At 34.8% G+C, this 22710-nt stretch overlaps 1 protein-coding gene across 1 annotated transcript in view; it reads left to right on the top strand.

The window, feature by feature from the left end:
• Positions 1–22710, top strand: part of SRBD1 (S1 RNA binding domain 1) — a 225238-nt gene that overhangs the window by 50870 nt on the left and 151658 nt on the right. The window contains exons 11-14 of the mRNA XM_003926752.4: positions 182–289; positions 2729–2886; positions 6996–7086; positions 7766–7873. Of these exons, the coding sequence (XP_003926801.1) occupies positions 182–289; positions 2729–2886; positions 6996–7086; positions 7766–7873 (465 nt within the window). The remainder of the gene's footprint in view (positions 1–181; positions 290–2728; positions 2887–6995; positions 7087–7765; positions 7874–22710) is intronic.

Raw genomic sequence — 22710 nt, 5'->3', positions numbered from 1 at the left:
CCAGGATTTTAAAAATAAAAACTCCAAATGTCATAATAATTTCCAGATACCACAGCCTTTTCTCACAGATTATGTTACTTTGGCTTCCATAAAGGTTTTCTCCCCTTCTGTATTCCACCTTCTTTTTCTGGCCTCATTTATTGTTGTATCAGGTTTAGTATGGGCTTTTCTTCTTTTGCAGGTGGAGACCACGTAGCTTTGCAAGGCCAGAGTTAATGAAGATCTTACATAATTCACTGGATGATTCCTTTAAACGCCTTATTTATCCTCTCCTCTGTAGAGAATTCAGGTATATATCTTGTCTTATTTAATTTTGTGTACTGCTTATTATTATATATGGTAGCATGTAGCAAATATTTGTTGATTAATTAACCAATCATAGCCAATCAAAAGAATTTAGTTAGCATCTCAAAGTGTTAAAGTTAAAGCTTGATTTCAATCTGTAGATGTATTCACATGCATAGGTCATAAATGTAGTTCTTAATTATGAAATGTTTTTCAAATCTTGACCACTAATGTGCACCGCTTCAAATTCTGCAATACTAGTCTTGCAACTTGACAACCAAGCTAAACGAGTGGATTTATTGATCGGAAATCTGGCTTGGAAGAAGCAAACTGAGAAGTTAATGGAGAAGTTAGATAGTCAGAGGCAGTTTTTAGAGGTAAGACAGCCAAAGAAAGCATAAGGAAATTAGTAGGGTACATGATGAATCAATTACCTGGAGGATAGGGAGCTAATGTATGTTTTTAACTCCAAATGGGAGTTGTTTGGATGAAAAATTATCAGTAATGATAAATAAATATTAGGAGATTATTAAAATGACAATGTGAGTGGACTAACAGAAGGACTAAGAGTAATAAAGATGAAAACTGCAAAAGAGATGAGGTGGAATCGTTTTCCAAACAGAAGATGGAAAGAAGAGAAATGTAGGAAGGCAGAACTCCTCTCTCTTGCTTCTCTGAAACCCTTGCTTTTGTACCCAATCTTTAGAAACTAGACATTCCCTAATACATTCTTTCTAAAGTATTATAGATCCCTTTATTCTCATTTATTTGTTGGTTTCAGCAAGGGCTATCTGAGAACTGTAGTTTTGTAGCCATCTCTTTAACCTCTCTAGAATTTTTAGCAGCCTATGTAAGGTTTGTTTCTCATTTGCTGGACTTCACCATTGTGTTAAGATGGGTTCAGAGCAGGGAGTAAGCAGGTACTATTAAAAAAGACACATATTTCTGTTGTCTGATTTCTTTTTGCCAAGTCGTTTAATCTCTTATTTTATCCATTTTAGCCTAGACATAGCCTAAAAATATTGTTCGTTTTAGAATTCTATTTCATTTCAAGCTGTGTTACATTTTTTGCTTTTGAAAGCTAGGGCATGCACTTTAAAAATCAGGAATTTGGATATTCTTGAAGGAAAAATTATCTTATTAAAAATTTTGATGTCTTTTTATTTTTCTTTTTATTGTTTTCTCATGTTGCTTATGTCTAGTGAGACTTTTGACATGTTTCACATATATTTTTGATTTGAGTAGGTTCACTGCATGTTGAATAATTTCATTGAGGTTTAATGTAAACAGTTTGATACAGGATCATTTAATGTATAAACCTTTTCTGAATTCCATTAGCTGTAGATAAACAAGAATATTTTCCCTCTTTTTTTCTAAAATGCCTGTGGTAAAATAATAAAACTTATTTCAGTTTATAAGTTAGTTTGCAGGTGTTATCTACAGATATGCCTCCTGATAGGAATACTTACCTGAAAAGCAATTGAAGAGGAGGAAATTCCCACTTGGTTTGTTTTTTAGGCTATTTTATTTTGCAGTCACTTAATTTAGTTCACCGTATACTATGCATAGCCTGCTTCTGCATGTCATATTCTTGTGACTGTCATGATCGTTCATCCATGTATCATTTTTCACATCTACCTCTGTCATCAATTCTACATTGTCAGTTACAAAGTGCTGTCTATTTTGCTATCTTTTATTATATCTTGAATTTTTCCTGCTCTTTATCTCCATGGTGACTGTCTTAATTCAGGACATCATTATTTTTTGTCTGGATTACTGAACTAGTGTCGTAGAAGATCTTGGTCTTCTGTCTTGTGTTTTCTGATACATATTACAAATCACCATTTCAAAATTCTCATCTCACGATTTCATGCTTGTATACTTCTTTCAGCTGATCTTGTCTCCAGGATAGAATCTAGGCTCTTTAGAAGAACATGCATGACCCTTTGTGGTCTGTTTTTTTCTTGCCTCTACTTATGTCTCACTGTTTCTTTTTATGTTAGCATATGAAATTACTTGCTTTTTCTATAATGAGCCATGGGCCTTTACATATGCTGTTTCCATTGTCTGGGGTGTTTCTCCCTGCCTTTCATTTACTATCTTTACTTTTGTTTGCATCCCATGTGACATTCAAATGTGTGTACACTCTCTTTCTCACTTATACACATATTTATACATATGGCTTTTATATACAATAGAGAGCAGATCGAGAGGGAATGTAGGTATGATAAACTTATAAGACTTGCTTCAAAATTGCTTGTGGTATTATAGACTACTGTGATTAGTGAAAATAGACCCAATATAATTTTTGCGTATTTTTCGCTTAAGTTATATTGTTATAAATTCTCCTTTGAAAAATAATTATGCAAAATGAATTCTGCTCCTTTTCTGGCAAGAAAATTTGGGTGAATGAAAAACTTCTTCTTTTCTTTTATTTCTAAAGAGCCAAACTAACATCAGATGCAGAGAAGGAATCAGTAATGATGTTTGGACGGAATCTTCGTCAGCTCCTTTTAACAAGCCCTGTTCCAGGTCGCACCTTAATGGGAGTGGATCCTGGTTATAAACATGGTTGCAAACTAGCTATAATTTCTCCTACCAGTAAGTTGTCTTGGAATTTTTCATATAAAAGTTGTTTGGTTGGTTATAAGTTTCACTTCGTACATTTCATGAGGATTTGGAAATAATGTTAATTTTTAAGGCCTAGAAAGTAGTTTTCTCACATACAAGTGTATTAGGAACCAGATAATCAAACTTCATTTTTGTCTCATTTGTGATAAAACCCCTCAATATATGACTATCATTTATACCCTTCCTATGTCTCGATAGAGAGATTGAGGACTAATTAGGCTTAGACTTGAACTCTAGTAATTCCCCATCAGATTCTATTATTGTGATCCATTTATGTGTGATGCACTTTCATTCTGTATATACTTTAAATACCAAAATATGTTTTGTTTTTTTTTTTGAGATGGAGTTTTGCTCCAGTTACCCAGGCTGGAGTGCAATGGCGCGACCTCGGCTCACCACAACCTCCGCCTCCTGGGTTCAGGCAATTCTCCTGCCTCAGCCTCCTGAGTAGCTGGGATTACAGGCACGTGCCACCATGCCCAACTAATTTTTTGTATTTTTAGTAGAGATGGGGTTTCACTATGTTGACTAGGATGGTCTCGATCTCTTGACCTTGTCGTGATCCACCCGCCTCGGCCTCCCAAAGTGCTGGGATTACAGGTGTGGGCCACCGTGCCCGGACCCCAAAATATGTTTTTATTGATTTGCCCAGTCGGTATTTTTTTTCCTGTTTACTTATATTTACACTGGTATTCTTCATTTCTTTTGCATTTCTGTGTTTCCAATTGAGATCTTTCTGCCTGAAGAACTCTATGTTATTACTTTTAATGAGTCAGCTGGCGACACGTTGTCTTAGTTTCAGTTTGTCTGAAAACATCTCTGTTTTGCCTTCATTATTGCCGAACATTTTTTGCTGGGTGTGGAATTTAAGATTGACGGTTACTTTCAGTACTTTAACGATTTTAAAGATGTCGGTTTTTTTTTTTGGCTACTATAATTTTTGTTGAGAAATCAGCCAAAACTGTTATTACTGTTCCTTTGAAGGTAATATGTCTTTTTCCTCTGGCTGCTAAGATTTTCTCTTTGTGGTTTTCAGTTTTCTTATGATGTGCTTCAGTGTGTGTATATGTGTTGGTTTTCTTGTCTTTTCTATTTTGCATGAATTCCACTTAGGGTTTGTGGAGCTTCTAGCATGTTTCTGGAACTCCAGTTACATGCATATTATACCATTAGGTTTCTTCTCTCCTAGTTTCCATTCTTTTGTTTATATTCTGTTGATCATTTAAGTTAATTAATCCTCTCTTCTGCTATGTTTAATTTGTTACTAAAACCGTCTACCGAGTTCTTTAAGTCATTGGTTTTTCAGTTTTAGAATTTCCATTTGATACTTTAGAAAATAGTTTATAGTGCCTTATGAAGTTATTTCTAATTTAAAAAAATCTTTTAACTTCTTGTTTTATTTTCTATATCTAAGGCATTTACTATTTTTATTTTTTTTAGTTTAGAAAAAAATTTCTGAAATACATTTTTCTTTTTTATGTAATTCGTTCCCAATTTAGCTCATCTAATTTCAAAGATTCTCTAGTATTGACTTATTCTTTCATTTATTTATTTTATTTTTCCTGAGTAATGGTCTTGCTCTGTTACCTGGGCTGGAGCGCAGTGGCACAATCACAGCTCACTGCAACCTCAGCTTCTTGTGCTCTAGCTACCCTCCCACCTCAGCCTTCCCAGTACCTGGGACCACAGGCATGCACCACCATGCCTGGCTATTTTTTTGTATTTTTAGTAGAGACAGTGTTTTGTCATGTTGCCCAGGCTGGCCTTGAAATCCTGAACTTAAGTTGTCCGCCTGGCCTTCCAAAGTGCTGGGGTTACAGGCATGAGCTAGACTTACGTTACTCTTATTTTCTGTAATGTTTCTTTTTAAGAAGCTTGTTCTTGTACATTAGGCACATCTTTCTATAAGGATCTTATATTAGTCCTTTAAAATTTTTTTGTTTTAAAAAATACTTATATAGAATTTGACTATCATGCATTTCTTTTGCTTAGTTTTACATATATTAGCTTGCTGGAACTTTTAGTGGAGGCCGAGTCAGGTAAGGTGTTCTCACTGTATATCTCTAGAACATTCTCTTCTGTTTTTTCCAAATCATTCAAAGAAAAAGCTCTGTGTGGATTGAGAGATAGTTTATACTTTCTGGAATCTGCTTCTCTGTTGCTTTCCCTTGTTTTATCTGGGCTTTTTTTTTTTGCTCTTACTATTTTTACTTTGCTCAATTTGGATGTGATTACCAATTCTTTCTCCTCAGTGTGGGATTTTTGTCATGAAAGGGATATTCTACTAGTTTCAAGAGTTATTAGGGATCAGTATTTTCCAGTCCTTTCAGAACTACCTGGGCACCCTTTGTGCTGAATCTCACCCAATTTCAGCTCCCGTTCTCTAACTGACTGTTGTGATTTCCAGGGAAGTAGCCTTTGATATTTTTGGGATTCTCCTGTTCTCAATTTCATCCATAGTTTCTGCTTCCTCCTACGTGGATGCTGATGCAGTGATACCTTGTCAGTACATTGTTCCCACCTACTTTGTTTTTTGGGTTTTGTGGGGATATTTTTTCTGTGTTCTAGATACAGTCATGACTTTTTGTTTTTGTTATCCTAGTTGTCTTTTTATGCTGTTCATTTTACAATGCGAAGGAAATATATTTTATCACTTTTATTGCATCTGTTAAAATCTCATGTGGCTTTTATCCTTTACTATGTTGCTGTGATGAATTATGTTATTAGATTTTAAAAAAAATGTCAAGTCACACTTTCCTTAGATTAATGGAACTTGGTTTTGATACTTTCTTTTGGATATGTTGTTAAATCAGTTTTCAGTTATTGTATTGCCCGTATGATAGTTCTTGTAACAGTGTCACATAGATAGATGTATATTCTTAGGCTGTTTTGGTAAGATATTTCTAATTATCTGTTTACATAATTTAATATAAAGTTGTTTATAGTAGTCTTTCTGTGTCTTTTAAATCTGTGCTCAATCTCTAGTTATATCTTCTTTTTATTCCTAGGATAATTACTGTATTTATATCTTCTTTCTTTTTCTTGATTGGTATTGCTAAAAGTATGTGTTTTTTTTAAGTGATTTGAAACTAGATTTTGTTGATCTTTTCTGTTGTAATTTTTTTCTATTAATTTTTGCTTTCAACTTCCACATTTTCTGTCTTCTGCTTTCTTTGGGATTCTTTTGTTCTTTTCCTAACTTCCTAAGTTTGTTTCTGATCTCAGTTTTATTCTTTAGATAGTTATCCTCAAATTTTAAAAAATACTTTTGATCAAAATAATTTTGGCTGGGTGCGGTGGCTCAAGCCTATAATCCCAGCACTTTGGGAGGCTGAGGCGGGTGGATCACGAAGTCAAGAGATCGAGACCGTCCTGGTCAACATGGTGAAACCCTGTCTCTACTAAAAATACAGAAAATTAGCTGGGCATGGTGGCACGTGCCTGTAATCCCAGCTGCTCAGGAGGCTGTGGCAGGAGAATTGTTTGAACCCAGGAGGCAGAGGTTGCAGTGAGCCGAGATCGTGCCATTGCACTTCAGCCTGGGTAACAAGAGCAAAACTCTGTCTAAAAAAAAAAAAAAAGTAAAATAAAATAAAAATTTAATGATTTTAAATTTAATTGTTAAAATAAATATTTTCAATAAAAAATATTTTTCTGTACAATGCGATATAGAAAATCTCGTAAGTCTTAAATATGCGCAAGATCAAGTCATGTATCTACAATCCAAAAAAAGAAATACAATAGTATCATAACAGTGTCTGATATATGGTAACTATTCAGTTAATGTTCGCTTTTACTATTATTCATGATAAGTGTTAGTAAAAACCATTTTTCTTTTAGATATCCTAGCATATTCTCCAGTTAATAGTAGTTTTGTATAGCAAACAGAAACCTGTGACACTGGAAGGAGCAATACTTCAAAGTGATTAGGAAGAATCTGATTTAGTGAATATGAATAATTCAGACTTCATTTTAAAAAACAAGCCAGTCTTTTTTTCTGTTAAAACTTGCTTAATCAAATCATTGATGTGTTTCACTTTAGAATTTCTTGCACAATGGCTTATTTTCATTTTTTAAAGGTCAGATACTTCATACTGATGTGGTTTACCTGCATTGTGGACAAGGCTTCCGAGAGGCAGAGAAAATAAAGAGGCTTTTGCTGAACTTCAAGTATGAAAATAAGTAATCTTTTGAATATTTCAGTTGCTCAGCCAACCAGAGATACCTTTTAAGCCCCTAATTTGGAGGGAGGGATTAAGGGAAGTGCCTTAGTGAGAGAGAAGGAACCATGTAAAATAGTGCTGGGGCAAATTCCTGAAGAACTCTTAATGTGGACACTTGAGAAATGCTGCTCCCCTCCTTTGCCACCTTCGCAAATAAAGGAGGTAATATGCAGGCAAATGTGAGCACTTCATTCTTCTGTCCCATTTTCTCCCTACCTCCTTCTCTTTTTTCCATCTGAGGAATACATGTGGTTGTAGGTAGAAGCTTCAGAAATTAACAACATGTCATATAATTTAATCATAATGTCTTTGTTATGGCTTAGAGTGCTCCAGAGTTGACTTAACTCATGTCTAATTTTGGTTCCTTCTAGATGTGAAGAAAGGTGACTTTTTTGAGATAGTGTTACAGGAAAGTACTTCTCTGCTGCCTACTATACAAAATGCAGGACAGTGTCTTTTATTCTGCATAAATCTGTGCTTTCCTTGTGCAACAATGGACAGGTTGCTTTGATATATGAGAGAATAAGAGCATCATACAATAGTCTTTGTGCATTCTGTACATTTTCTCCAGTTGATTTTCAAGCATACCTTGAAATTCAGCTTGTCATTCTGTTTCTCCCTTGAAGCTGCAGCACAGTAGTGATTGGAAATGGAACTGCCTGCCGGGAGACAGAAGCTTACTTTGCTGACCTGATAATGAAAAATTATTTTGCACCACTGGATGTTGTTTACTGGTAAGGCTGTTATGTATGTCTCTTTTCTTGGAGAAGCATGGGAACCTCTAAAATTCTTTTTTGATGAATCCTCTCTTCTCTTTTTAAGATATACATCTTCTTTGCCCTTTAGGCCACCTCTTGCTATTCGTGAGAACTTTGCAGGTTAATGTAAAGTGTCTGACTCTTGGAGAAATTTGAGATAGGAATGATTAGAGCAGGACAGAGGCGAGAAACCTTTTACAGAAGCAGCACGTTAGGGCTCAGTTTCATGGGATTTTCTAGGCTATACATTGTGTGAGGGCTCTAGTTAACTATTTAGTAGTAAGTAGGATGATGTACCAGGCTAAGAACTAACAGACTGTGAATAACTTAGCTTTCTTCTCCCAAAGTTTTGAAGCCTATGAGTCATTACCTTTCAGAACTGAGAGCCAAGGTGAGTATTATTAATTAAAAAGTATTTCCAGTATTCTTTCCTCATTTATCCCTTGGTCACAGACTTATTTCATATAGGCATACAGATAACTTGTGAATAACTTTGGATTAGAATAACTCATTTTCTCTGGTCTTGCCCCTGCATCTGCAGTAGTTCTACTTTCTTTCACCATTGTTTCCCCACTTCTTCTTTGGATCTCAATAGTCATGTCTACCTTTTCCAAACTACAGTAGAATATCAAGTCCTAAAGGATTTAATTCTAGGAGAGAGGAGAGTTATAATGGGTGATAATTATCAGAAAGTGCTCAAGAACTATCTCCTACTGCTAATGAGACAACTAATAACTAAAAGAATAGTCGGCTGATTAGTAGGTGACTGAAAGCATCAATAAAGTAACAAAGTAAAACCTAACACAGGAAGAATTCGAGGATTTGTGTAGGTAGGCCAGAAGGCAAGGGCCAGGCAGTTAGTGGAGTCAAGATTGCCAAGAGTACAGTCAGAGTCAGAAAAACAAACTCAGGGAAATAAGGGGAGTAGGAGAAGGTCAGGAACAAACTATAGGTGCTACAAGATTATGATTTAAGAAGGAAACAGATTGAAACGTCTACTGCAGAATTTTTCCCTCTTTATCTTGTTGTAATTTAAGTTGGCCTGGGAAATACTGTGGATCTTCCCTATTCTGGGAACTGCAAATATGCACCCAGTCCTTTTGAGAAACTAATACAAGTACCTGATGTAGCGGTTTATTTCAGTTTATTTCAAGTACCTGCTCTGATTTCTTTTTAACTTGTTCGCATTAATTTGATGTAAATATCTTGGGTCCATTTGTAGTGGTTGTAAGTACAACTTTCCATATAATAAAAAATATTAAGTAGTGAAGATCTTATTTGCATTTGCTTATAGAATATCCCTTTACTGAACTTTAGGCAGTATGTAGTATTAGAAAGGAAAGGATGAATTGTGGGGTCAGACAAATTGGGGTGAATCTTTTGTTTTCATCATTTACTAGTTATACAAGTTTTGAAGAGTTGCTTAGCCTTTCTTAGCTTCACTTTCCTTCATTTTTAACATGGAGAAAAGAATACCTACCTCATAGGTTTTTTTTAACAGTATTAAACCTGAGAGAAGTCATGACAGAACACTAAGGCTTTAATAAAAAATATGATATTTTTGTTTATAAGTTTATTTTATTTGTTTATATACATACCTGCTATACATATAATTTATATGTATTTAAAAGTGCTATGCAATTAGAGGCAATATTTTCTTACACAAATTAATAAACCCACATAAAGTTCATTTTCACCTTGATTCAATAGGGATAATAGTAAAATCTGTCACTTTAGATAGTACTAATATCTGTTGCACTTTTGTAAAATAATAAATCTGTGTATCGTGGTATCATGAGATGTTCAATCTTATTAATGGATGTGGATTAGGTGCCATTTTAGTTGAGCCTTACCATAGGTGCTGTGGTATGATGGGAAGTATGTGGCCTCTAGAGACGGACCTATGTTCAGGCCTGCCACCTATTGCCTCTGATTAGCCATTCATTTTTAATCCTCTTTTAGTTTTAGCATCGTCATCTGTGGAAATGTTACTTACCTGTTAGCGTCATTGACCACTGTCAAGATTTAAAGTGGAATGTGTTATGTATCTTCTATTTTTAAGGCTATTTGTAGTCAATATGTTAAGTGTGGGCTAATCTTTGAGGTGATCTAACTCTGAGCTGGAGCTCCTATTAAACATAACTTAGGGTTTGGAGGAGGGAATCTGGTTGTTTTGTATTAGTTGTGATTGTGATAAATAATTTCAAAATAAATTTCAGTTGTCCAAGAAAACTTACTCTTTAAATTTTAATTTTTCTACTCCCACCTTTCTGCTTATAAGTTTTTTCACTTCTGGGGTGAATCATTGGTGAAACCATTCATAAACAAAATGGCTGTCACCCAGGCTTTCTGATTATGTTGTCAGAACTTGGGCAGATATGTTTTGTATTTGATCTTGAGAGCTCTGTACCCTATGCCTAATTTTATCATCTACACTGCAGTGTTGCCGCATGGTACCAGAGTTCATCTGTTATTCCATGTTTTATTCTTTGGTACCTTCTTTGCACTTTTATGAATGTAGTCTCTACTGGGCATTTTCTTTCAGAAGTGCCCTGTTTCATTGCAATGAAAGACTTGCTTTGGATGGTAGTCTTTCTCCTATAATCTGCTTTCTCCTTTCTTCTGTAATTCTGTGAGGTTGTAAAATCGGCTCGTATGGTGAAGTATAGTAGCTGTTTTCTATAGTTGAACCACTTTTGCAGTTCTGATTTAACTCTACTTATAGTGTATTAGTCTTTTAATGTACTTTTTGCATTTGTTTGACAATATTATGTGCTTTTGAAGTTTTTAAATGATGCAAATGTCTAATTGGAATTTATAGCAAGTGCTTTAGAAAATTCAGCTGTTTAATTTCATTTTATTATCATTTTGCCAATTCAAAGTGCCTATTTGAGAAAACCATGTTTTCTTATCCAACACTTTGAAGTTACATTGAAATTGAAATCTCCAGGCTTTTTCTGGCAGTCATTTTTAATACCTTCTGAACAGATAATCTGATAGGTATTTCTATAGTCTTGTCAGCCACTCATCCTGAAAAACCTTTTCCAGCCACATTTACCAGCACATTCCTTCTTATCTGTTCTTTCCAACACTTTTGGCCTTGACAAGCTGCCATAGGTTAACAAACGCCATGGTATATATCCTACTTCATAAACCCCACTCAGCTTGACCCATTTATTTATCTCTTCTCTCATTCATTTCTCTTCCTACCCTTAAAATTCCTTATGAATCATGATACTTATACATATTATGGGGGAAGTCATCCAAAGCTTGAAATTCTGATTACCAGAGGAGCAAAAAGTTAAACTGGAGTTAAGTTGCGGATTATAACCATGCTAAGTCTCAGTTATCACGTATATTCAAAGTTGAAAATGCTCATGAAAAATTCTGCAGGTTTATGGATTATTTAAAGTATATGCTAGAATGGTTTGCAGTTTTCAATCTTTTGACATATAGTAGGCACTCATTTTATTTTTTGAATATCTGAATATTTGCTTCCATTCATATTAAATTACCACACTTAATTTCTAATTGTTTACTCTTATTTTCTGTTTTGTGCAGCAGTGGTTTAGAAATTGTGTAGCTCATTAAGAGATATTTGTGTTTATATGCAATTTATCCACTTTCTTCTTCATTGAAACCTTAAGTCGGAATCCTTGTTTTATTTATCTCTGCCCTCTTTGCATTAAGCACATTACTTATAGGTCTGTTTTGATAAACATTTGTTAGAATTCTTAAATATTAAGTGTAAAACTATTTTTAATCAGAAAAATATTTTCAAGACTGTGAACCAGAATTACTACATGAAAAAATTGTTGAAAAATTTCCATTTGTTTAATGTTTTAGTAGCTCTGTGACTTACTATTTTATTTTCTTAATTGACACAGAAACTTGCAATTACAAATTATAGACTTATATTTTGCCAAAGATAAATGATGATTTTGCAAATTAAAAAATTATATGGTTAGAAATGAATGTTTAATGAACAATTAAAGAATGAAATGTAATCTTTAATATTTGTTGTCTATTTGTATTTCAAACTCTGATAAGATTTATGCTAAACATTGCTAAAAGTTACAGCATTTTGTGTGTTTTGGAGCATCACAGATACAAGAGGCCGTTTAAAACCTGGGAGAAGGAAATGGAAAACAACATTTTGTGTTGTTTTGATTATGTGGGATGCAGAGAGGTGGTACAAAGCAAGAGGCACTCCAAGAAAGAAGCATGTAAGAAACCCAAAAAACTGGCCACAGCGGTTTCTGGCTAGAAAAGTTGACACCCTAAGGATTCCGTAACACTAGTTTCTCGACATCCTCAGTGGAATTATGAAGTTATGGTCAGTACTTGGTATAGTCAGTCTTTTAAATTTAGCTGCCCTAGTGGATGTGTAGTGATATCTCACTGTGGTTTTAATCTGCATTTTCCTAGTAGTTAGAACATCTTGATTTGCTTCTTTGCTATCCCTATGTCTTCTTTGGTGAAGTATCGGTTCAAATCTTCCCGTTTTAAAAAATGAACTGTTTTCCTTGTGGTTATTGAATAAGAGTATTTTTCATTTATTCTGAATTAAGCCCTTTGTCAGGTATATGTTTTGTAAACATGTTTTCCTAGTCTGAGGCTTTTCATTTTTTAAAAACAGGATCTTTTGAATAGCAAATATTTTAGTTTTGAGAAAGACCAATTTATCAAGTTTGTGGTACAGTTTTTGCTTCTTGTTTTCTATTTGAGAAATTTTGGCAAAACGAGGGTTACTATAATTTTCTTCTGTTTTGTTCCAGAAGTTTTATAGTTTTGACTCATTTAGGTCTGTAATTTAATTTTTGTAGAATTGACATCCATTCATTTAATTTTTAATTTTAGATCTGTTTTTCATTTCTAGAAGTTCTGTGTTTTTCAAATCTTCTTGATGATTCTTCCAGTTTTTTCCTGGCTATATTTTCAAGACTGTCTTTTTGTAAACCATATTAAATCTTGCATTTCACAATCTGTGTGATAATTCCAGTATCTAAAATCCTTGCAAGTTTATTTCTGCTATATGCTATAATTGCTGGTTCTGCTTTGTGATGCTGTTTCCTTTTTTGTTCAATTTTTATGATAAACCTTTTGTTTTGATGGAACTTTATCTGTAGGAATTCATTTAGGCCTGGATTGATTGTAAGTTGCTTCAAAGAGGATTTGCATTTGCTTCTGCTAGACTCACGTAGATACTACCACTTTGGGATCAATTAAATTAAATTCTTGGCTTGAGTTTTTTTTCTGACCACCCAGGTAGTGTGAATTTAGAATGGAGACCAGACAGATAGCTTATGGTTCCGTATTCTCAGTTCCCCCCTACATCAGCCTGTGACTGAGTTTGAGATAGTCCATTTTCATTGTGATCTCCTGAGTATAGTGAGTTATATTTCTGTTTTATTCTTTTACTGAGGGTTTAACTTAACTCTGGAGTCCTGGCTTTATATGTGTGAGAGTAGGTGGGGGATCTTTTATTAACACCTATAACTTAGGTGGATCCTGCATTTCGTGTTTTATCCTTCTGGTTCTGTGAAGCTCTATGAGACCGTGAAACTTGAAAATAAAATGTACTTGGTTCAGCAGATGCCCTCAGCTGAAAGTCAACTTCAGAAATCAAGATTCCCAAATATTTTTTAATATAAAAATTTCTTTCTTGCCAACTCAGAGATGCATTTAAGAAGATATATCTAGGATTTTTAGTTGTTTTCAGTAAAAGGTGAATCCAGGTAGGTAATCTCTCATATTGGTTTTGTATTTTAAATTTTCTTTAAATTTAAAATTTGGTATTTTCAGACACCAAAGACACACATAAGAAAAAAATAGATAATGATCTTTTTAATCATCTAAAGTTGTACTTTTGAGTTAAGAATTACTTTTTTCTTTTACTTGTTTCCATAGGATATCTACGCCTGTTGAAACATGTACATGATAGAGGCTTCATTCTTTGGTGGTTTAATATTCTTTTTTAAAAGCATGCTTAAGAGGGAGATTTTGAAAAATCCAGAAAACTACAAAGAGGATAATAAAAGTTATTGGTACTTCACTACTCAGAGAATCATATTAATATTTTTGTATATTTTCTTCTAGTTATTTTATTTATGCATCATTTATTCAACAAGTATTTATCACCCATAGATATTAAATTGAATGAGACAGACTCAGTAAGGTACAAGAAGGGAACAACTTTTTCTTTACTATCTCCTCTCTTGATTCATCTCATGTTTGGATGAACTCATGTTTATTCCTGGCTGAAATAATGGACAGGTCTCATAGCCTTTTCAGTCCCTCTTAGTCATTAACATAGTCTGATTTCAGCAATTGAAATGTCTTCTTTAGTGCAATAATCAGAGCTCCAAACTTGAGATAAGTTCAATTCAATGTCAGGCCTCTTTCACTCTGGGAAACACCACTTCAGTATCGGAATTTGTAGTTTAGGTTATAGGGATTTGTAGTTAGTGTCCTTTCTCTTTTTCTCTTTGTTTTTCTTATTTTCCCTGATGCACTAGCTGAATTTTCTGATCCTTCCACATTTGGTCCTCAGAGTTGAGTAGGGAAAAAGAGCATGGTCTTAGGAAGTAGGACCAGTTACATTCCAGGGTAAGGCCCTCTGGGTGGCCCAAATACAATTGCTGATGCTTCCTTTCGTGGGATGTTAGGAATAATTTTTATATTTTTGATTTCTGAGATTTCCCCTGCAAGGAAGCTGTGGTATAGAATGAATCTTCTTTGGTTGACTGGTTATGGCTTTCCTTCTCTAGCTCTGGGCTTCAGACCAGCCATTCTCATCTGGGTTACTTCGTTGCTCAGTCTGCTTGGAGAGAATCTGTTGAAAGCCTACCGTACACTTTTGCAGGCCCATTTGGCTCATACTCAAAGGGGTATCAAAAACTTACCCTTAGCACAGCTGTTTCCCTTTTTAATTTTCTCTCTTTCTCATACACTTGTGTTTACACCTATTCTTTTTCTTATCCATCCTTGCCTTGTACATTTCTGTACCCTCAAAGGTAACTCTTACTTTTCATTTTTCTAAGGCATGTTTAGCTCTCTATACTCTGGGAGCATGTGTGACGCTCACAAATGTTCCCAGTACAGCCCCTTTCACTTAGCATATGATGGATAGGATACTCTTCCATGTGAAATGTTGGGAGAGCAGGAAAATGCCATAGCATCCCAATTATCTTCCCAGAGAAATTTTCTCTTGACTCTAACTCTTCCCTCCTCAAAAACACACCCATTTGATAGGACACAGATGGATGATTGTTAATGTTGGCAAAACCGGCCTTTGGTGCTTTAGCTAGAACAAAAACATCCCTTTAGTCCTGCACCCATCATACAGTCAGCAGAGTATCCCTCAGAACCCAGACTATGTGACAGGCACAGTTATTGTGTGCTAGGAATGAGAGCAGTGACAGGCCAAGTCCTTCCCCCTCTTGAAGTTTGCATTCCAGTGGAAAAAATAGACAAAAAGATAAGTGTGTATGTATTTTTATATATGTCACTTGGTGAAAAATTCCATATCGAGAATTAAAAGCAAGAGATAGTGACAAGGAGTACAATTTGTAGATAAGTATAGGTATAACTGATATTCTTGGTACATGAGACAGATTTTAAGAAGCCTCCGATGCTGAAGTAAAGTGTGATGAATTTATGTTCTCTTTTATCCATACTATCCAGATTCATGTTCTCTTTATCCTCATTTTTCTGAGTCATATGAGCCTAATTTCTCAGATTGTAATTTGGAACCCACTGGTAAAAGGCGACGTCTATGTAGTGCGTCCCAACCAGCATTTTAAAAAAGTTAAATAGAAAAGAATAGGAAATAGAGGGCATTTCATGTAGTAAGCTAAGTATTGCCTCATGAATATTTGTTTTGGTTACATATATGTGTTGTGTACTGCATTGTGATGTATTTCTTAGATTGATCATAAAAGTTTGAGAAACATTGCTCTATGAAATTTCAATTTTCAGCCTTCAGAAATACAAAGAGAGAAGATTTGCCCAAAAGAGTGTTTAATGAGAAGTTAGAAAGCTTTTGGAAATAGAATTCAGACCACCGTATAAAATTGCAAAAGATCCTTTGAAGGAAAGTAAATAGAGGAATGGTTCTCAGAACACATTAGGATGTGTAAGCTGGACTAATGTGCCCTTCCAGTAAAATAATGAGCTGTGATCCTTACCAAATTCCTTGGAAAAAAAGTTAAACTAATGGATAGAATTTTCTCAATTTCAATTAAAATTCTTTATGTCAAAGAAAACTTTCCAAATACTTTATTTATTAACACATGTTAAAACTTTATTATAATCTTATTGCTAGGGAAAAGGCTTCTAAGAGGCCAGTTCAGAGATGCGCTTTTTGTACCAAAATTTTATGAAAAGAGAACAAAATTACAGTAGAGAAAATAATATTTGGATGATTGGTTTGCTAGAACAAGTCTTCTACCTGTTAGAGTATGTCAGAAAATTGCTTAAGTATTCTATCAAGTATGTTTTTTCCTCCTAGAAGAAAAAGAAGAGAGGAACCTTTCTTGTATTAATTATGTTATTCATACAAGAAAGGTTCTTTGCCAAACCAAGTTTGGGACAATTTTTATTTACATTTATGTATTTTTCTTAATTTTTTGGTGTCTACTAGTATCTAGTATCTGATTTAGCTCTTATATATTTAATTATTTATAACTGCAAATATTCTGTTGTGTTCTCAATAGAGCACATTGACATCTAGGGACTATGCCACCAGAAAAGGAACTAAAAATAAATAAATTAGTATATATTGATTGGATACTCCCTGCCAGGTGTGGATTTTACAAGGCCATATACAAAGCTGAAAGAAGTGTAAGTAACCAAGAATGTGTGTCAGAGGGGAGTTACTTATCTGTTAAAAATAGTTCTGGAAGACTAAAATTTAAGAATTGAATCCCTCCTTTACCGGCTTCCCCCCAAGTATAGCATCAAAGTCTTGTTTATCTTTGGGTGAAGAGAGTTAGAAAAGGAATCTCATTGCTTGTAGATAATACCATAATCCTAATCAGTGGATAGAAGAGTAGACTTGTTAAACTTCTCTTTTGATTTGTGAGATAGGATGATTTGGGGGCCTGAAAAGATGAGTAAGTATCAATAAAAGAATACGAAAATATAATTAAAGTAAGAAGATATTAAGAGATCTCCTGTTTCTTATTTTATCTTCTGGCCCTAATGAAACATTTTCTGAAGTTTGAGTGGACTTGTCCATAAAATTTTGATACCACTGTTGGTAATTGTTGAAAAATTGTGAAAGCTTGGAGACGAACAGATGTTATTTTGATGTTCCAAAGGGAAAATTAAATAGGTTATACAGATGACTGAGTGTAATCTTGATCGGTCAAGATTATTATTAAATTATAAAAGAATGGTTTTGAGTACTTAGGAAGGAACAATAGAACAATAACCACTGCATTTGTTTCTTTCTAATAAAACATTTTGGTCTTACCCTATTTCATTTTCTGTTAGGAAAACTGGACTGATAGAAACATCTGGAACTCAGAGTAGCTTTTGATAATCTCTTACTACCCTTATGGACAAACTGGAGATTTGGTTATGTGGCTGCCAAAAAGATTTTGATTAGCTAATGGGTTGATGTCTGGTTTGAGGTCTTGAGTGTTGTGCCACAAACAGTGTGTTAGTTAACATTTTAGTCAATAATTTAGTCAAGGTTTGGAGACATGCTTTTCAAATTTGTGGACATTGAGGTGTGTTAGAATTAGGACCAGAAAAATTTTTAACAGACTAGAGTTTTTGGACCTAATCTAACAGTATGAATTTTAATGAGGATAAATTAATTTTGTGATGTGGGTGGGGGGAATTTTTGATAGAGATTTTTGATGATTTTGTTTTTACTAGACTTTGTTTTTACTCTGACTGTGGGTGACTTTATCAGAATAATGTGCAGCAGATCTCCCCTGTCCTGAACCACCTGGACCTTTTTCTTTTGCTTTGGTTTAAAGAAACTTTCCAAAAAATCAGTAAGCTTAGCTATAGAACTTAAAATCTATCTAGCTATATAAAGTTCATAATGTTATGAAGTTAATACTGTCTTACATAGAGGAAAAGTTGTGGTTGGTGTTATTAATTTCTCACCAGTGCAGTATTTTCTGTTCACATGTGGAATTTGAAATCAGAAGTGTTTGTATTTATATATCCTGTCTCCTCTATATGCGGTTTTCTAGGGCTGATAAAAACCATAAATCAGCCTTGGAACTTGGGACAGCCTGAATTGTTTTCTGGATATTAAAACTAATCCAGATTATCATGCTTAATGACAAGTTAAGGTACTGTGTTATTTAAATTTCTCCCTTCTTTCTACGGTGATGACTTGAGAAGATGTACTGTGACATTCTAGAGTTTTGTTGCCTTTTCCCTATTGATATGCATCTCCGTTTCTGTGACTGTCATAAACACTAGGCTCTTGTTTATAGGGTTTCCTTTCTAGGATGTTTGTGATATAAAGTAAATTTAAAAATAAAACTATGTTTTACAAAAAATCAATATATGTTTATTTTGTTGAAACGGCAGCATGTTTTAAAAAATACATATTTAAATAGACCATTTCAGTGAAATATGTTGGGAAAGAAGGCATAAGGAATGAATAAATGGGGTGTGTGTGTATGTATGTGTGTGTAGTTTTAAAATGCTATTTGGATTTGAATCCAGTTTGACCATTTATGATCAAAATAAAATGTTAAACCACTTTTGTAACCCATGTGTTTTTGTGTTCCTAAGTCCAATTTAAATATCTGCAGGAGTTACCCCACCCCTCACTGTAGCCCCTCTTGCAGATCTTTGTTTATTGACTTAGATTAGAATTGGCCTAAAGCCCAGTGATGGTCATTTCTTGTCTTAAGGTTTTTGGTTACAAATCTGCTTTTGTTGCCAGATCCAATAAAGATTCTTGATTGTTTTTGTTAGTTTTATTATAAGTTCTTGCCAAAGATACAATGTATTATAATCAAAACAGATGTCCTGTTTAGACAAGTATATTTAGGCTCTAACAGAACCTAAAATGTAAGTTAAACAACATGTTCAGCATTAATGTAACAATTGATGAACTTTGGGATTTTATCAGTGTTTTTGATAACCTTTAGAAGTGGAGGAAACAATGCCTTATTTTGAGTAATTGTTTTACATTTTTTCTCTGTCTAATCTTAGTTTGTGTATGTACAGTTTTACACTCCTAGATGCTCCTCCAAACTGACATTTTACTGTGATTTTGAAAATAGAGTGGAATTCACCAATTTCCTGTATACAGTTTTGTTACTTCTTAGAGAGCATACATCAGATGAACAGCATTTTCTGTTACAGAGACTTCAGTTGAATAGAAAGGGATAGTTTCTAAGACTTTAATGCTTGTAAATAGGTAGATGAAATAATTATACTTAGACTCTCCTATTAATGGTGTTCCTGTGAAGTTAGGAACCATATTAGGGTTGTAGTGTCCATCTTTTAGGACTTTTAGTAACCATCTCTGTGGATAGGGTCCGGTGCAGTCTTAATTTGTGCCGAATTCTGTGTTGTGGTAAACACAGATATGTAGCGAATTCAAGATGAATGTATTTCTATTAAGCAGTGTTAGCTCTTTTTTTCCCACCATGATTTCTAGGGTAAATTAGATGTGTGAGGGATAAGACTGTATTATCAACGGTTACCAGTGGAACCATTTTCACTTTAAGATTGTTGTCTCTTTGGCCTGTTCTTATCCATATTTTCCTCTTTTCTTTGGGATTAAACAGCTTGCTGTTTTGCCTCGCCTTTGGCCAACATGTTTTAAAAAATGTATTCAATTGCTTATTGAGGGAGCATCTGAGTTTCTTATTAAACTGGGTTGTGCAGAATCACTGTGGTTCGCTCTCATTTTAGTTGCATTAGATGAATTCAAAATTACTGGAATCCTTTGGTTGTATAGGACTTGGAGATTCAGGGCCAGAAATTGATAGTTGAAAATAGTAGTTCTTGAATTCACCTTATTTGTGTTTTATATATTTTTTGACTGGGGTGGGGGCTTGGTATACCTTTTGATTCTAGTGTATTTTAATGTGACTAAATCTTTGTATTATGCTCTCCTAACTTAATGAAATACTTCTTTTAAGTTCCCCACATCCGTACATTTGTAAGGTTATGCCCAGTTTAATTCCCATTACTTTTCCGCTTGACAGCACTTAGATTTTGAAGGAACCCTAACATTTGGGTTCACATTATGATAATTAGGTTTCAAGGGCATGGGGGATTAAAGATGTCTCAGGTCTAGTTGCAGAATAAAGTTCAGAAGCACTTTTAAAACTGGCCTGATTGGTGGGTAGAGGTGCTTTTATTTATTCACTACTCATGCAGCATTAATCCCTATTTCATCAGGTACCTACAGTGCTGTAATTCTAGACGTGACCTTGGGTCTTGATTTACTTCAGCTCAGTTTTCTTTATTAATGTGCCATGAAAGAGGTACATGAAAGATAGCCAACATCAAAGCACCTTTTAAAGTAAATTGGTTGATAGGAATTCCCTGGTATTTAACATTGTCTGTCAAATGTTTCAGCTGGTTTGCATCCTTTTACAAGCTATTGCTTGCTGCACTAAAATAAATTTAAAGCAGTTGTTTTAAGTCAGGGTTGTGGCAGGGAGGGTGGTTGTGATGGTGGTGAGGGTGATGGTGCTGATGGTGGTGATGGCAGCAGCTTGGCAAAAGTTAGCCAGAGAAGAGAGTAAATGAAAAGTTAAGAACATGTTCTTTTTCAGCTGTGCCCCTCCCAAGATTGTTTTTGTGTTTTTCTTTGGGTTGGGGAGTCTTTAGGGTAATACAGGGCTTATGATTAGAAGGAGGAGGCACTTGGTTATCAGAAGACTGAAGAGGGTGGCCAAAGAAAAGTCATCAAACCTTTGTGAAAGTATTCAGAGATTGTTTAACCAGTTTAACTTCCAGCCTGTTTATTCTGTATTGAGTCATATGAGAAGAAGCTGTAAAGTGGGAAACTGAGTGTGAAGAAAGAACAAAGGAAATAGGACTCAGACAAGGCTAGCCATATGTATTATAGAATATTTATTTTCCTGTGAACATGTTTTAGAGGCTGTTGTCTCTGTTCTAGGCTGAATATATGGAGGTAGAACTTCTTAGAGCTGAGTTTTGAAACTCTGGTTCCTTCTTTTTTTCACAAATATTAGTTGGCTGTTTCTCCCTACTTAAGAAAAAATATTTAAAAGCATTTTATTTTTTTTGATTATCACAATGATTGGTTTTGTATCCAGTCCTGTCATCTTTACCATAGAACTTTCTTTTTTTTTTTTTTTTTTTTTTTTTTGAGACGGAGTTTCACTCTTGTTACCCAGGCTGGAGTGCAATGGCACCATCTCGGCTCACCGCAACCTCCACCTCCTGGGTTCAGGCAATTCTCCTGCCTCAGCCTCCTGAGTAGCTGAGATTACAGGCACGCGCCACCATGCCCAGCTAATTTTTTGTATTTTTAGTAGAAACGGAGTTTCACCATGTTGACCAGGATGGTCTCGATCTCTTGACCTTGTGATCCACCCGCCTCGGCCTCCCAAAGTGCTGGGATTACAGGCTTGAGCCACCGCGCCCGGCACCATAGAACTTTCTTAATCTGAATAGTGAAAAATAGAAATTATGGAATGTTTTAGAAAATGAAATTTACTAACCTTCAAATACGTACTTTATTTTCTATATGCTAATGTAAGCTTGACTTGTAGGGATCTTTAAAAATCTATTATAATAAAAACTTTTTTTGTAAATAGTATCTGTTACTGTGCATTTTTATGTATTGAAATGCTTTAAAGTTGTATATTCTCTTGACATTCACTTACCTGCTTAACTTTTTATTTATATATGGTGGGTATGAAAATAAATTTCAATCTAGACCTGGATTTGGCAGTTAGTTGAATTAAAGACTTTGGCCTGTAAAGGATAAGAAACCAACAAATGACACAGAGGAGTTTGATAGTGACCTTTTCTTTTCAGGGAAAGCAGTTATTTGAGACAGACTGTAAACCATCTGTACAGAATGAGCTACTGAGGTTTCTTGGGGTTTTATGCCGGGAGATAGCCTAGTATGTGTGTTGAAGGAGCAGTGTATGCAAATTATTTGACATTTGATTCTGTGGTGAAGGAAGGTGCGTGGAGAGGTATATTTTGCCCATTTGTTTTTGTTTTATTTTTGTTTTTGAGACAGGATATCACTGTGTTGCCCGGGCTGATCTAGAACTCCTAAACTCAGACTTCCATGCGTATCTGGGATTATAGGTGAGCTCCACCATGACCAGCTTGGCCCTTTGTTGACACAGGCAAAGTAGTACATCTTGCTGTCATTGTCATATACCATATATGGTTCAGCACCTGAATGTGGAAGAGTGACCTCTGGGGTTTAGAGACTGATACTAGGAACTCGGTAGTAGAAAAACAGTTGGAAGTGCTATACCTTTCTATTCATGCCACACTTCCCTTCACCCTCTGCCTACCTCCCCTTCACAGTTAAGAGCACCTTCTTTCACATATAGGGTATGTTTGTTTAATAATTTGATATGCCTATCATAGTCATAGACAGTTGGGAGACAGCGAAGCATGATATTGCTTAGAAAGTCAAGATCATATTTTGTAAGCACTTTAATTTTCCTGAAGCCAACAGGCATGCAGTCCTTTGATTGACTTCTGATTCATGCTGCAGCTTTTTTCCTTTTTAAATATTATGAGGTTTTGTGTATCCTATGTAATTTAGGATCAGCATAGTTCTAGCACATGAATTGGCCCTAGTGTTGTACATGTTGCCA

The sequence above is a fragment of the Saimiri boliviensis genome, chromosome 1 (assembly GCF_048565385.1).
Source record: "Saimiri boliviensis isolate mSaiBol1 chromosome 1, mSaiBol1.pri, whole genome shotgun sequence".
Classification (NCBI taxonomy): Eukaryota; Metazoa; Chordata; class Mammalia; order Primates; family Cebidae; genus Saimiri; species Saimiri boliviensis.
Note: the sequence above shows the minus strand (reverse complement) of the source record. Positions and strands in the feature narration are given on the sequence as shown.